The sequence below is a fragment of the Populus euphratica genome, unplaced genomic scaffold, assembly GCF_000495115.2.
Source record: "Populus euphratica unplaced genomic scaffold, PopEup_1.0 scaffold786.1, whole genome shotgun sequence".
NCBI lineage: Eukaryota > Viridiplantae > Streptophyta > Magnoliopsida > Malpighiales > Salicaceae > Populus > Populus euphratica.
Genome location: NW_011500654.1, coordinates 77,438 through 93,075, shown reverse-complemented (window position 1 = coordinate 93,075; position 15,638 = coordinate 77,438). Strand labels below are relative to the sequence as shown.

At 29.1% G+C, this 15,638-nt stretch overlaps 1 protein-coding gene across 6 annotated transcripts in view; it reads right to left on the bottom strand.

The window, feature by feature from the left end:
* The window catches only part of LOC105115869 (uncharacterized), a 14,814-nt gene extending 4,676 nt beyond the window's left edge, over positions 1 to 10,138 (bottom strand). The window contains exons 1-16 of one of the 6 annotated variants that reach the window (XM_011012931.1): positions 9,880 to 10,138; positions 8,690 to 8,925; positions 8,452 to 8,533; positions 8,275 to 8,352; positions 8,058 to 8,165; positions 7,864 to 7,968; positions 5,230 to 5,340; positions 4,711 to 4,752; positions 4,122 to 4,244; positions 3,816 to 4,000; positions 2,287 to 2,417; positions 2,093 to 2,199; positions 1,942 to 1,984; positions 1,750 to 1,841; positions 1,429 to 1,477; positions 543 to 617 (exon numbers count right to left, since the gene is read on the bottom strand). In XM_011012931.1, the coding sequence (XP_011011233.1) occupies positions 543 to 617; positions 1,429 to 1,477; positions 1,750 to 1,841; positions 1,942 to 1,984; positions 2,093 to 2,199; positions 2,287 to 2,417; positions 3,816 to 4,000; positions 4,122 to 4,244; positions 4,711 to 4,752; positions 5,230 to 5,340; positions 7,864 to 7,968; positions 8,058 to 8,165; positions 8,275 to 8,352; positions 8,452 to 8,533; positions 8,690 to 8,745 (1,387 nt within the window). In that variant the 5' untranslated portion in view covers positions 8,746 to 8,925; positions 9,880 to 10,138. Of the gene's footprint in view, positions 1 to 542; positions 618 to 1,428; positions 1,478 to 1,749; positions 1,842 to 1,941; positions 1,985 to 2,092; positions 2,200 to 2,286; positions 2,418 to 3,815; positions 4,001 to 4,121; positions 4,245 to 4,710; positions 4,753 to 5,229; positions 5,341 to 7,863; positions 7,969 to 8,057; positions 8,166 to 8,274; positions 8,356 to 8,451; positions 8,534 to 8,689; positions 8,926 to 9,879 lie in introns of those variants that run through there. The other 5 variants (XM_011012926.1, XM_011012928.1, XM_011012930.1 and 2 more) reach the window with 5 other exon arrangements.
* Between the last annotated feature and the right edge of the window lie 5,500 nt (positions 10,139 to 15,638).

The following is a 15,638-nucleotide window of genomic DNA, read 5'->3' as shown; positions in this document are numbered from 1 at the left end:
ACCACACCCCAACCCCCCCCCCCCCCCCACACACACACACACAAAATCTCCAAAAAGTTTTCTTTTTCTTTTTTATTTATTTATTTTGGAGAAGAAAAAAGGGGGAAGAATCCTTAATATTTACAAGCTTAATATTGTTCTTCAACATATAAGCAGTTCAAAAGAGTAAAAGCAGGACCTCAATTCTATCCAATTTCCAAATGCAGCCAAGTCTATTAGCCCAATCAAAAATTCATAAAGAGATGAAAGGTTTAAATATTAGACAAGTTAATTTTTTTGTAGTAATAACCAAAATGTTCTAAAATTAGTATCAGAACATTTGTAACTACATTGAAGTTTCCTAAAAAATTACTTCAACACAACATCTTACAACGCGTATCCTTTCATCTACCAAGCATCCCTTTTCCAACAACCAAATCACCATCTAGGATAGGAATCTATTTTATTTTAGGGAGAGGGGGAGAACCATAACATATCATTAGAAGAAAAAAATCGTAAAACTAGTCTAGCATAGACGTACTTCTGTTAAAACAAAACCATACCTACCAGCAATAGAACACTAAATGTGGCTTCACCCTTAGAAATATAAGTATCAATCTCCCGTTGCATATCTGGGTCTACAAGTAGATCATCATGAAGTTATGAAAGAATATAGCAGACTGGATATAAAAATCAATAAACAATTACCACTTGAGCAAATCTTGAATTCATACTAGCATGCCAGTTAAGTTTGCAAAAAGGATGAAAAATCATAAGTAATGGTAATTGGCATCATGCAGGGGTCCAAGAAAACATAGCTTCTTAAATCAATTCACGTACATTTTCACCTTTCTCCTTGTTGACCAATACATACATGTGAGAGCAAGCAAGTATATGCTCAGTCAACAAGGAAATGCCTAAATGCCAAATATAAGCAAAAGGCTTCTAAATGTGCACATGGCAACTTGATTTTCAATCTTCAATGATTGAGTCATTCATTAAAGAAGCTGATTGGAAATCACAAAAATTCATAAGTTTCACATCAGCAGCTTAGATATAACACCGAGTGGAAGAAAAATTATAATTTCAACAAAACTATGAGCAGAAATAATAAAATAATTTCAACAAAACTATGAGCAGAAATAAAGAATGGTCATTTGCTATATGAACTGACACTATCACAATGTATTGAACACAGGTAAGACCATTATGATATATAAAGAAGAAGATAAAATGGATAATGTTGTACCCAGTTGAAATTCAAACTTTCAACATGTATGGACTTAAATCATATATCTACCATAATTTGAAAAAATGGCTTCATCCTAAGAAAAATAGACACATAAAAGCTCTGTTTCATATGATTAAATAAAGGTCAGTCACTTCATATACTAAGCACTTCAAGATGTTAAGATATTAAAGAGATGAATCCATTTCAGACCCACTTACCACATTTTATTTTGTTCTGATCATTAGCAAAAAGCCTCACCAGTTCCCCCTGACAACATAAGAAAATTGGAATAAATCAGAATATCAAAAGTTACATTTATTTGTACTCTGGAAAATTTTCAGTGCAACAACTCAACTAGATCCGGAAGACAATAAAGCAGATTAAGTAAAAAGATCAAATAAAGCAGCAAAAAAAAAAAAAGGGAAGAAAAGGATTTTTTGAGTGATATTTGTATTTTTTGTGAAACTATGTAATTACTCTCAATACATTACACGTGGATTTTCACACCTCAGGAAATGCATGCTAAGTCATAAAATCACCTGGCGGCCTTGGTCATCCATAGGTATGCACTCGACAGCAATCAACTTATCAACATCATCAGCCGTGACAATATATTCTGGATTTGTTGCTCCTGAGTCAAATATTATCATAAATGATATATCAATAAGATAACCTTTAAATAAGAGCACTATTGGAAAGTCAAAAATGCATTTCATTTTTTTTTTTATTACCTTCAATGTACTGCCTAGTGCCATCCTCAAGATGATGAACCCACTATAAGACAAAAGAATAAACCATTGGTTTGTGGACAAAATAACATTTGTTGTATTGAGAATGTCTTGATTGATGGCAATTCTTGTATAGAAAACTTAAGCACATCACCTGAAACATGCAAAGAGAAGTCCCACGGACAGGGAATCCACATCCAAGGAGTTTTTCTCCTGGAGTAGCATCACCAATAATCTGGAAACCATCAATGCCAGGGAGATCTAAAATGAAACAAGTCCATTAGGTTTTATCAGAAACAAACAATATATATATATATATATATTGTCTCCACATAGAAGCATCCTCACCATCTGAAACAGAGGAAGCAATCTCATCATTCATGCTGGAAGGATGGGGCACATCATTGGCCATCTCTCCTGCTCTCGCATTCATATCACTTTTTCCAAATAAACTATTGGAAAGAGGGCCAGCTACCTTCCTGTGAAAAAATCATATATAATTAGAAAAGGGGTGCAAGTATCAGATAACAAGTCCCATCACCGAAGAGAAAAAGAATACTTCTAGTTCTTGTACAAGAAAAGAGAGAACCAAAGCATTAAACTCTGTAAAGCATCAAATATAAGATGACTATAGGAGACAGCATGATGTGAACAACTTGGGATAGTGTTCTGCAAACTATTTAGATGTGGTAGGTTTGGGGAATTAGATATTTAAGGAAAAAATTAAGATATTATTGTAGGAGTGAAGTTGAAAAGAAATAGAAATAAAGGCAGCAGAAGAAAAGAGTGCTTCGGGAAAAGATAAGATGAATAACACTCAAGAACACAAATATATGTACAAATCTTCTGCAGATTGTAAGCTGTGAACATTTTGTTATATTTCTGAGTTAATACTCTTTCCTTGTTTAGTTTTCTCTATTAAGTATTGTAATATTTCGGCCCAATTTCAAGAGATTTTATCCTTGATTTGGTTTACCACCTCTTGTATATATTTTGTCTTCAAGATCAATGTAAACATTTATCAGTTTCCATTAACCTGACACAAACTAAACCAAAATACACATAATTCCATTATTGAAGTCCTTCATGTCAAAGAATCACTCAACAATTAATCTAAGAGGTGAAGCCCCAAGAATGATTTTATCTTTATTAATATAAATACAAGAGAAGGGGAGTGGTAGGATTCAAAGCTTGGATCACTGGTCCAAAAGCGTAAATGCCATGTTAAAGAGCCACTCAACATAAAAGCTTAATCTATTAGTTAAAACCACAAAAATGGTTTTATATTTTATTTTCTAACATAGAAATAGAAATAGAAATAGAAATCTAAACTAAATATTATAGGGAAAACATGAATATAGAGAACTCCTCATTTCCAAAACAACCAATAGAGAATAACATAATCTTAAAAATTGCTTTACAAATAATATATCTTCACAAACTAATATTGATTCCTAATTCATTAAAAATTTTCTTATGTTAATTAATTGATCTACAGACCATGAATAGTTCCTGGAAAATGCTTCCAGTTTAATTTAATAATAACTCTCTTGATATAATATGTACCAATACTTCTTACACATTTATAACCACCTCTAACCTTTCTGCTTCAATAACCATTCTGGTTCTGAGAACTTTGCTGAGCGGAGAACATACTCAGATTTATTCAAAATGACTATTGTAAAAACTTAAGAAAGTTTGTGTTAACCAAACATGACTACTTGAACAATATAGAATGAATCTCCAACAATTTCTTGAGCTTCGCAAATCTTAAACCAAAAAAATAGGTTCTGTGATTTATAGCTAGTTACCTAACAACAATATTATCCACCATAAGAAAAGGATTGAATGCGCTACATACAAACTATATGACCAACCTGTCTGGATCAAATGAGAACTCTGCGAAATTGTTGTTATTTAATAGCTGGTGCATCCCATTATGAAGTGTTAAACTTGATTTATCAGCAAGATTTGTCTCATGTACAAATCTTGGCACTTTGTCATTCAGTTCCAGATGCCGGTCAGCTATATGATGATTAGAAGCAGAAGTCCCATCGTGACCCTGCATTGAAAAAGAGAGAGCAAAATAATAAGAGAAAAATCATTAATAATTTAATCATAAAGCCAAGCTCATGCACTGAAAAGGTGACAATAAGGAGACAGAAAACAAGTAGATTACATGCCAGTAATACCGTGGATCGATGAGTTGTTTGACCCGTCAAGATGCCAGAAACAGGATTGTCTATATCATGAGAACTGCTTCCATTTTTAGAGCCCAGCACAGATGCTATCTCTCTGATTATATCCTGTGATAAAAGTAAATCACAAGTGTAACATTATTTTAACTCATAACCAACCGAAAAACAACCAGATCTTGATACAGGAAAAACTTTGATAAAAATGAGCACCCCAAGTCCCAAAATAACAATTTAAAAACAAACCAAAAGAAATGTTTTCAAGGAAAAATGCTCAAGTCAAATATTGATGCAGGAGATGCAAAGATGGGTAAAGGAAAAAATGCTTTTGTATATGCATGGTAAGGGAGTGTTGGATCTGCAAGTCTAAGATACACATACTTAAATACATGCTTGCATATGGAAATGAATAAAAAAAAAAAGTAACACCTCCGGGACTCATGAGAACATATAGCTTAAATTAGATAAAATGAAGCATTTGAAATTTAATCAAATAGAAGAATGATAATGGCAAGTTCATAATTTGGAAAAACACAAAAACAAAAGCAACTCTTCTGCAGCATGCCTCATAGCTTACATGTGAAGTTCTAATCTTCCACTGCAATTGATCATGCAGGAGCTGCAAAATATATATAAAGAAAAAATAAAGTAAAATTAGTTAAATTTTTATTTGATAGATATTTGAACGTTGTTCTCATGCTTAATAAAAGTCATCCATCTGATGTCAGCTAGATGCAGGCATTTAGAGATCTTTCCCATAAGAGTACATATTTACAGGATACATGGGATCAAATATGATACAGATTCACAGACAAGGATAGAGTGTAACTTGTTTGAGGACCAACACAAAATATAAGGCATTTCTCATGCCTTCCCAAAGAACTTAGTAAAAGAAAAAGGTACCTGGGAATGGCCCATCAGAATAATATAAATCCAGAGCATGCTGTGATTCTAGGGTTTCCTTTTTTCTTGTTTCTTTTTTGGCAACAAGTCAATGGGAGATAAAAACATAAATGAGAGCAGCCTCAAAGGTCATGCATTGTCTTGCAGTACCATGTTCACTTCTTGCAGATATATAATCCATGTAATTAGTTACCTTTACACTGTTAGAAATAGCAGAGGCATTGACAACATGGGGCCGGATTCCATATTCAGCCAATAACCCAAGCAAGGATGAAACGAAAATATATCTATCATCATCCACAACCTGGAGAACAAGTACACAATTCACAGATGCATTTTACCCAAACACATTCAGGAATAATTGATAACAAAAAAAAAAAATTAAGGCAAATAGATTATGAGCACTGTAACTAGGCATTAACATCCATCTATCACAACAATTGATAGCATCACTTTCCACAAGTTGTTCAGCTGAGAGGGCAGAGAAGTCAAGCACATATACGAAATTACAAAATTGTTTTTCCTTTATGTTTTATAGAAAGCAACGATGGGAAGCATTTGTTTACACTTCCCAAGCAGAATGTTCTACCCTGATAAATTAGTAGATGTCAAAAAAAAATTAAATATTCAGATGTGTATATGTATGTTGATAATATGAGATCCAACATTCACTTTGAGCAATTTATATGACAAAGCTAAGCTATGTACCGTGCATGATATGATCTAGCTCACACTGCATTTCTATATAAACAGAAAAACAATAATGGATTTACTTATGAAGCTACTGATTACTAGCAAGACCATTACAATGGACAAAACTACTTTCCATATGAGAGTCCCAACAACCAATCACTACAGGCTAACCTTTAAACATGGAATCAAGTTTACCATTTATTGTCGGAACTTCACTTAAATTAATTACTTGTTTCCCTGGTTGAAGCAAGTTGCTTGATGTTAAGGCAACTTCAGCTTCCATGCTTTTAAGCATTATCTACGACCACTTAGGGTCAGTGGTGAAGCTCAAGGTTTTTGCCAAAAGAGGCCAAAACACGTACTGTAACATATTTTATAATGGTCACACACATAAAAATGAAAAATTTTATCAATTCAAATTAATTACATAAATCATATAATATAAGATAAAAGAATAAAAATATGTGAAAATGTATTCAAATTATAAAACAAATAAATGTAGAATTGAATTGAAAGTTATACTCTAGAGCATGTGTGATACATTAAAGAATATGAAATATATCTTGACATTTCTTATATATGTAGCTTGTAAAAATAGAAAATACTAGTAAGTTGGTCCACACTCTGCCGTGGGTCGAATCAAATTCTTTTTTAACCTAAAAAAACAATGTGCAGATGTTATCTAACACATTTTCTAACATAAAAAATAATTATGAATTGAAAAGTTGATGTGTGCATTTAATAAAACTAATCTAGAATTATATGCACCAACAAATATAAAAAAAAAAAATTGTTAACACTAACTAAAAAAATTGAGAGAAATAGAAATTAAAATACTGATCTCATGCCGCAATGAGCTCTTCAAGTTTTTTATCTAATTATATGAAAATGAAATTGTTCTTCTTTTTTTAAGAAGAGTAGTAATTTAAATTCTACTTAAATAAAATAATTTTTTAGTATAATTCCTCATTTTCATATGAATATATTTTTTAACAAAAAAGTATAGCATTCCAAGCTATGTTGTTGACTTAATAAAAACAGAAGGTAATTAGAATAAATATCCAAAAAAATAATTGAACGATTTGAAATAAAAAAAAAAAGGTATCTCTTTAATTAAAACCCTTTCATCTTATTAATACGCTCTCTTTTTTTTACATTTTTTTTTCTAGAATAATTGCTTTTTAATAACAGACTATCAAAACCATATAAGCAAGTCTTAAAACAAATTTTAGTCCTCATTGTATTAATATTTTTAACTATTGTCTATGTTTTTTCTTAATGTTGAGCATCTTTGGAAAAAACAAATTTTATTATGAAAAATATATATTGTTGCTTTTTACAAAAAACCTAAACTACATGATCAAAAAAAAAAAGAAAAAAGAAAAAAAAAAGAAAAATCTAAACTAATTTATGTAACTATGTGGTGGATTGGTTAAAAACAGGAAAATAATTTCCTCTTTTAGACTATGTTTACATATATAGTATATGGAAAAGGAATTGTCAAAAAGTTGGAACCAATAAAAATACAAGTACTCTTTCATGACAAAAGAAAATTATTAGTTCATTATTATTTAAAAAAAAATGTATTTTCACTTAAAAAAAAAATTTCAAATTATGCAGAGTATTTGTAATATCATATGCTTAAAATTTAAAGAAAAAAAAAAGAGTGCCTTAGCATCTTGTGTGTCCAAATGTTTGGAGGAAAAGGTGGGTTAAACTAATATTAATGGAATCCAGTGCTCCACAAATTTGTATTGGTTTAGATAAGGCTAAACCCTGTGAATCATTATCATATAAATTTTCATTTGCACTATGTTGGATTCGCTTAGAACCCTATGCTCAGTCATTTCACAAAATTAAATAGTAAAAGCAGGTCATATGAGGATTTTATTTAAAATAACTGACCAGAATCACCTGATGAAAAAAAAAAAAGAAAAAAAAAAAGGGATTTCTTCAAAATGACAATGATTTCTCAGTCTGCTCTTAGCCTTGATATCTTCATTGTTAATAAATACTTCTTACTTTAGTTTTACTAAATCATGGGTTGATATCAATGTTCATGCAACACAGAAAAAACTAAAATGTATTCAAAGGAATAGAAAAGCATAAGCTGGAAATAGAAACTGTACTAGACCTTCAAATCATGGGTCAATTGTAAATTTTCTTCCAGATCACCTTTTCTGCGAGCCAACTCATTTGAAGCAGAAGTAATTGCTTCAGTTTGCTTCTCATCAATAGCCTATCATTCAAAAAGATGTTGCTTCAGCAAATCGATCAGAGATTGAAAAACTGCTCTCACAATCCATCTTGGTACATATAGAAAATTACTGCATCAAAGGAAAAGGTGAGAACTGCTATTTTACAAGATGGACAGACCATTCTTAAGTATGAAAATTTCCTCTCCAAAATATATTTCTCATCAAGCAACTGAAGCTCCTGGCACCATATAAAACAAAGCAATTGCATACAAGTCAGAAATATAATAACACATTAGCCATTATGATCATCTAGATGCAGACTAGCAAAGGCCTTCAGATAAATTTACCCTCAAACAGGCAGCAGCAATTTGTCCATGAAGAATCTGAATCTCCTCCTTTTGTGCTCTTAATCGTGAATGAAGCTCCTACTTGCAAATTCATAAAGTGTAAGCAAGCCACACCAAGCTTGACTGTAAGTGAAGAATCAAAATCTCTACATGGAAAACCTTGAAAAGCACCCCTACCATTTCCTCTCTGTCTTCAAAATAATTGAGATTGCCATTGGTTTTCAACTTCCTAGGAGCAAGATGTACCTCAGCATCATGCCTACAGATAAAGAGAATACTTGAAATAACATGCTGCACAACTCTTGGATTTTAGCCAATCATCCATATTTAGGATACAGTAAAGTAAATTGATTTGGCCCTCATGTAAGCATTTGAATAAAGTAACTATTCCTGGGGTCATTGGTTTAGGCACTACCTGTTTATTGAATCAGAATTCTGAGGAGGAACACGTTTGTTGTTAAGCTCTTGCATGTGGTTTTTACTTGAAGACACGCATTGGCTGTTCTAGGTACTCTTCAAGACAGCCACTCCTGAATGACTGTTTAATTTCTCCATGATCGCCAACAAAATCATGCATTTTACCTCATTTTATTCCTAGTTCCCCTTCGTCCAAAGGCACTGCAACTTTTAACAAGTCACAGCTCCCAAATGCTGTAATAGGCACAGCTACCAATTAATATATGTACAAATAGGAGGAGAAAACGGTAGATATTGATTATCGTGTGAGGAAACTGAACCATGGAAAAAGCATTATAAACTAAACTACAATTGTATGAAAGAAAGAGCATGTCGAGTAATAATAAATTGCTAGTGTTACTTCCCTATTAGACAAGCTGAACAAGTTCGTTAGCCATATATGAATTTCCTCATGTATCGATCTTGCCACATGAAGCACATGGATTGAAGCATGCTATTGGACTTTTTCAAGACCACAAGAAAATGCATATTACACTTGGCTATTAAAGTCAACAACTTGAAAAGTTCTAATAAACACATATCAATAGATTAGATCACAACAACCTCCCCTGGATGCACCAAATAGAAAGAAGATCATTACATATACACGCACATACCCTCTTCTCACTTAATTAGCATTTTCCACCTATTAAAAAATAGGCAGTTTGAGGAAAACAAAGATGCAACAGTACTCCTCCTATTTGAAGATGTAACTATATACTACCAGGGGTTGAATCATCATTAGGAAAATTTTCAAGACTGCAAAACCACACAAGATTGACCCAGATGAACAAAAAACAAAAAATAGGATATATTCCTCAAATTGACAAGAGTAACATGGAAACAGTCGTAGCTGAATCCAAAAAAAATTCCAAGGTTAACATGGAAACCACCACATGTCCTCTAAAATCAACCGGATCATAAAAGCTACTACACCTGACAGCATAAAATTATACTTGTGTGATCAACTGTAACATACTGATGCCTTCCTTCCACTATTATCACTTACAAATAAATAAGTTCTCTAACGAAACCATAAAATAGTTAGAATTTCTTTACAGTTGGTGAGTAGTAATTTGATGAAATTCAGAAGAAAAAAATTATAATTTTACGTTCTACTAACGGAAAAGAATCCATAAAAAAAAGTACCTGTTGTGTAGGAGCCGAAAGAGAGATCTGTTTCTGTGTTTTGTGAAGGAGCTGAAGGACGAAGAGGAAGATCTTAATTAATGGAAGAGAATGAGAGAGCGAGGAATGCGGAGGATAGGAGATTGTTTGTTAATTAAAGTCTAAGTGCGGGTCGCGACCTATCTTTGTTTTCCTTCCGATCTAATATTCGTTTCGCACTAGTTTACCAGGGGACTTTTCCATGGTGGAGACCGTTTGGAATTTAGAATTTGGAAGCGTGAAACACCACTGCTATTTTTTATATTAAAATAATATTTTTTATTTTTAAAATTTATTTTAATATTAATATATTAAAATAATTTAAAAAAAAAAACGATTACCTATATTATCAAACAAACTCTTAACTAATTTATAACTTTGTACATGGCGCTACCCAAACTTTTTTAAACTTATATTCTCTAAAATATTTTATCATTAAACTTTAAAATAAAGTTATCTTATTTTTTTTATAAAAATAAGTTTTCTTATCAATATATTTTATATTTTTCTTAAATAATGTAATATTTTTAATTAAAACCATTATTTTTACTTAAAAAATATTTTATAATTATTAAAGCAAGTTAATAAAAAAATATCAAAATAAAATGATATATCTATGTGCTTGAATACTAAAAAGAATTATAAATGTAATAAAATATAAAATATAAAATGTCCATATTAATAATTATAAATTCAAATAAAAATTTATAATAATATTTAAAAATCGTATAAAAATTAAAGAATAAGTAATCATGGTAATTGTTTTTGTGTGTCCAAAAAAAACAAGGTAAAAAAAGAAAGAAATATTCATGAACGGGTCATGCACGACATCGACTCGCCTAAAAAAGGCCAAGAGGGCGCGAGCTTGGAGGTAAAGCCCGCTCGCCTAGCCCTGTTTCATTTTTTATTAAGGGGGAATGCTTATTTAATATATATATATATATAACGAATAATATGTTGTTAGTTAAGATTTTGAAAATAGGTGCAAAACTCAACGGTTGAACGAAACGTGTTTGGTAGTATAATTGTTATTGTTTTTTAAAATATTTTTTTATTTAAAAATGTGTGTTAATAATATTTTTTTTATTTTTAAAAAATTATTTTTAAAATTAGCACATCAAAATGATTTAAAAATATCAAAAACATATTAATTTAAAGAAAAAAATTCAAATTTTTTTAAATGTATTTTTAAACGCGATGCCAAATACTCTCTTAATTGCTTTGAAATGATTAAAAAATATATTAAAAAGCTTTATTATTTATTTATTGAATAAAAAATACTTTTTTTAGAATATTTAGGTAATTATATGTTTATTAATGCGTTTTAAATTTCTTTTTGTCTAAAAAAGTTAAATTTATATTTTATATGTTTTTTAGAATTTTTTAATGTGTAAAAATCTACTTGTTAAACTTACTACTATCATAAAATCAAGTTTCAATTAAAAAAATTAAAAATTATGAATGGATAATTTTTACATACCTATATAAAAAAAAATTAAAAACAATAAATTTGATAGAATTATATAGAAAAATTACAATAAAAAAATTATTATAATAAATATTTTATTCTTATTCAATATTAATGAACAAATTATATAAAAAACTATGCAAATCATTATGAAACCAAGTTTTATAAAAACAAATATTAAAATAATGTCTCCATATTTTGTATATCATTTAAGGAAAAAAATAATTAATACGAATAAAATCATGTCAAAATATATCATAGAATAAAAAAGCATAAATTTTGTTTCATTAAATATTTATGAACACATTTTAAGTTTTGTTTTTTTCTTTCATGTTATATATATAATAATTCAAAAGGAATTGTTAATTTTCCAATAAAACCCTATAACATTATTGAAGAACAATATTAAAATTAAATAATAATTTAAATATAATATAAAATTATTTTTATTTATACTACATTTGAATCAAAACTTTAAAAAAATACTAAAAAAAAAACATTTCACCTTAGTCTAAAAAGATTAATCGTTCTTGCTTGGCAAAATAGAAAAAGGCCCTAGGCCCTAGCATATGTGGGCTTGTAAAGCTTGTGTTGCACACCAATCCTCCGTGATTACTATTATTTTTATATATTTAATAGCAAATGATTTATTGTTAGATTTTTTTATTAAAATATAAAGCAAATAACTTGTTGTTTGGTCGACAAACAACAAAATGTCTACAAATCAAGATTCTAGCATTTGAAGAGGTTGTGAAATAGTCAAGTCAAGGGTTTTATGGATCTAAAAACTCATTCTTAACTTAATTTTATCTAAAAATACTTAATAAACACCATAAAAATTTTAATAAACTAATTGATAACATCAAAACATCCCTAAATCAATTTAAAATAAAAAATTAAGTTGAATAAAAAAATGATTCTTTAACCCTGATCTTTTTTTTCCACCAAAATGAATGCTCAAAAACACCTTAATGGTACTCCTCTCATCAAGAGAGATCCATTAACAGTAATTGACCTATTTGTCATTGAAATATGCCTTACTAATCACTTTCTCTCTTCTCTCATATTTTCTGGTTATTTTCTCTTTACTTCAAATTCTAGATACTCAAATGTAAGGTAAATAAATTTAAGAGAAAATCTTATATTAATTTTTAAAGAAATTAGAAGAAAACAATACATAATATGGATTAATGATATATAACTATTAACAAAATCAAGAAAACTTCAAATAAATTTGGACCTTTCAAAGATCATCTAATGGGTTTGATTTTTTTTAGTTGGGCTTGGGTTGATAAACCATGTTCTACTACAAAACAAAGAAATATAATATAGAGAATAATGAAAATGAAAAGTGTGTTATGGTCTATGTGTATGGATTTATTGTACTCTTTAGTTGTTTACTTATGCCTAGTAGTATTTATATACCTCATATCACTTGTATTTTTATTATTGATTATAACATCTGTAGAAGTAATCTTGAAGAATGCCTAATTCACTATTCATCAACTTTATTTCAACGCAAGTGATTAGTATTTAAAAGTGTATTTTTATCAAGATTTTATATCATCATTCTGCACTTGAAGTATTAGTAACTCCTTAACTAGAGCATGTTTTATAATAATATATGTAATAATATAAGATACCTTTAATTTGTGGTAAATGTTCATTTTAAATGCATTCATTATGTTTAGCTAAGTTTATTATGTCAAGGTGAAAAGGTTACACTAATGGTGTACGAATACGTATAGTGTAAACTCAATATGAATTTTGATGTTTGATACTAACATGTTTTGTATTTGTTATCTTGTTCACTATTTAATACTTTGCTCATTAAATGACTAATCTAAGTTTATGTTGTATAACACTTGGCACAACAAATGCTTGGAACTTCCATAGCCCATACTGTATGGTTTTACTAACACCTGAGTTATAAAAGGAACTTGATTTGTTGTTAGCATAAGCTATAAGCATGAATGCCTAACAATATTTACAAGTATTAACATTATTCGAATAAGATAACTAATGTAATCATGTTAACAATTTATAATCTGATTGGAACCTCCTTTGTGTGTGGTTTCTATTTCAGTAATAACAGTTTATATTATGCTTGTTTGACATACCATTAATGGATCCTCTAACTTTGACACTTATTGTTATCATTGTTTAATCTTTACGTTAATCGTCCATCTAAAAGTTCTCATCAACTTCTTCTTCTTCTTCTACTACTACTACTACTATTATTGTTACTATAGTTGTTGTTGTTGTATTATTGTTATCTATAATTTATACAATTAACCTCCTTGTGGTTCGACCCCGGTTTTGCCGGGTTATTTATTACTTTGACACTCCTGCACTTGAGAGAAGATATCAATCTTTTGATCGTGTCAGTATGTGATATTTAGCTAAAGGAAAGAATTAGAGAGAGGATTCTTCAAGAATAAATATGTACATGTAATTTGAGGATTGATGTTTCTCAACATAGTTACAATGATTTGAATAAAATAGACACATAAAGTTACTTTGAAATTGATTTGATTAAGATATGTTTGAATTCATTTTTATGAGTTTGTGAGGAATAAAAAGCACAATGAAGTATTGGTTGAAAACATATCAAGTTAAGAATGAAACAATTACATTAAATTGATGTGATATTTATGTTGTTTTAGGATATGTTGTTATGTTGCATTAATAATAACACTTGGATTGTGTTAACGTATATATAAGAAGACTAATTTGAATTATTGCATGATGTATAATAATATCTAGTTGCTTATCAAATTTATGTTTTCCATGAAGCTATAATTTCAAACAAATTTATAACTTGGCTTTAAACAAAAATCAAAACTTGAAAATGATGTAATTTGAAATAGGTTTCTTTATTAGAGCTGTAGATATGAATGTTAGCTTTCAAAAAAAAAACTATTCTTACTTAATTTTGGTTTGTAAAACACTAGATATTAACTAGAAACCATGGAAAGGTCTAGAATTAACTAACCCTAGGTAAATTTCAAGTGCCACTATGATGGTTGATTTTGGGGTTAAAAAAGATAGGATTGAGTGTTTCTTTCTTCATAAAATTTATATCTTTATATATTCGCCTTCCATCAAGATAAACCATTTGAAAAATTGAGTTTCAAAACTCTAGTTATGATTAAAATATTAAATAGTGTTCTAGATTGATTAGATTAAACCAATTAGAATTTGTAAAATTCTAATGTTTGCTTGGAATTGTTATTAATTGAGGGTCTTAACATTTAGAATTATAAAAATGAGTTGTGTGATTTATTAGAAAAATATATTAAGGAAATTATATATATATAGTTGTGTTTATATGTGTGAGATGAGAACTCTAAAATAACTAATGTATGAGATAGCCACCAAGAGAATGGATATTGTCGTAGGAAAGGTGCTTGACATATTGATAACCTATTCAATACATTCATTATATCAAGTAATGACAAATACTTCAAATACTATATGTGTGAAACTAGTTTTCTGATAATGGGTTAGTGACATTAGTTTGTCTAACTACCAAGAATATTTAATTTATCATATAAGGTAAAATACACGCATGTATTATACATGAGTTGGAAATTATGATCTTATAATTATTATCAAAATCAATATAATAAGTTGAATGATCATGAATAATTTTAATTCTCACTAGGTTGTATTATATTCTAATATATTAAAATGATTTATTTTTTAAATTCCACTCACATTAAAGTCCATGAGCTTATATCTATATTATTTATCTTATGATATAGATAAAAATAAAAATATTATAAATTATTAATGTTAATCTAATTTGTATACCATTCTTGAGTTGTGTTGACACAAAACAAAGTTCAAGATGATTGGATTATGATTGTAGTATTGAAATAAGATATTGATGAAGATATCGATAACTTAGTATAGTCTAAGTATAAGGAAAACTCTGCTGGAATTTTGATAAAATGTATATTTTAAAAGATAATTATGTGACATTAATGGTTGAGGTTGTCATATAAAGTGATGAATAATTATTTGGCTAACCAATTGACAACAATAATAACATCTAATGGAGCAAGGTGTATATGAATTTAAATGTGTTGATAGGTTAATGATTGAGTATTAAATTAATTATACTAACAAAGTTTAAAGAAACAAAAATGATTTGAGCATGTCTTGCAAGTATAAAAGCAATGGAAGGTTATGTGATAAATTATAAATAATAGAAATAGACATGAAATAAGTGGAATGAATAATAAATTAAGAAACTTTCTTAATATAT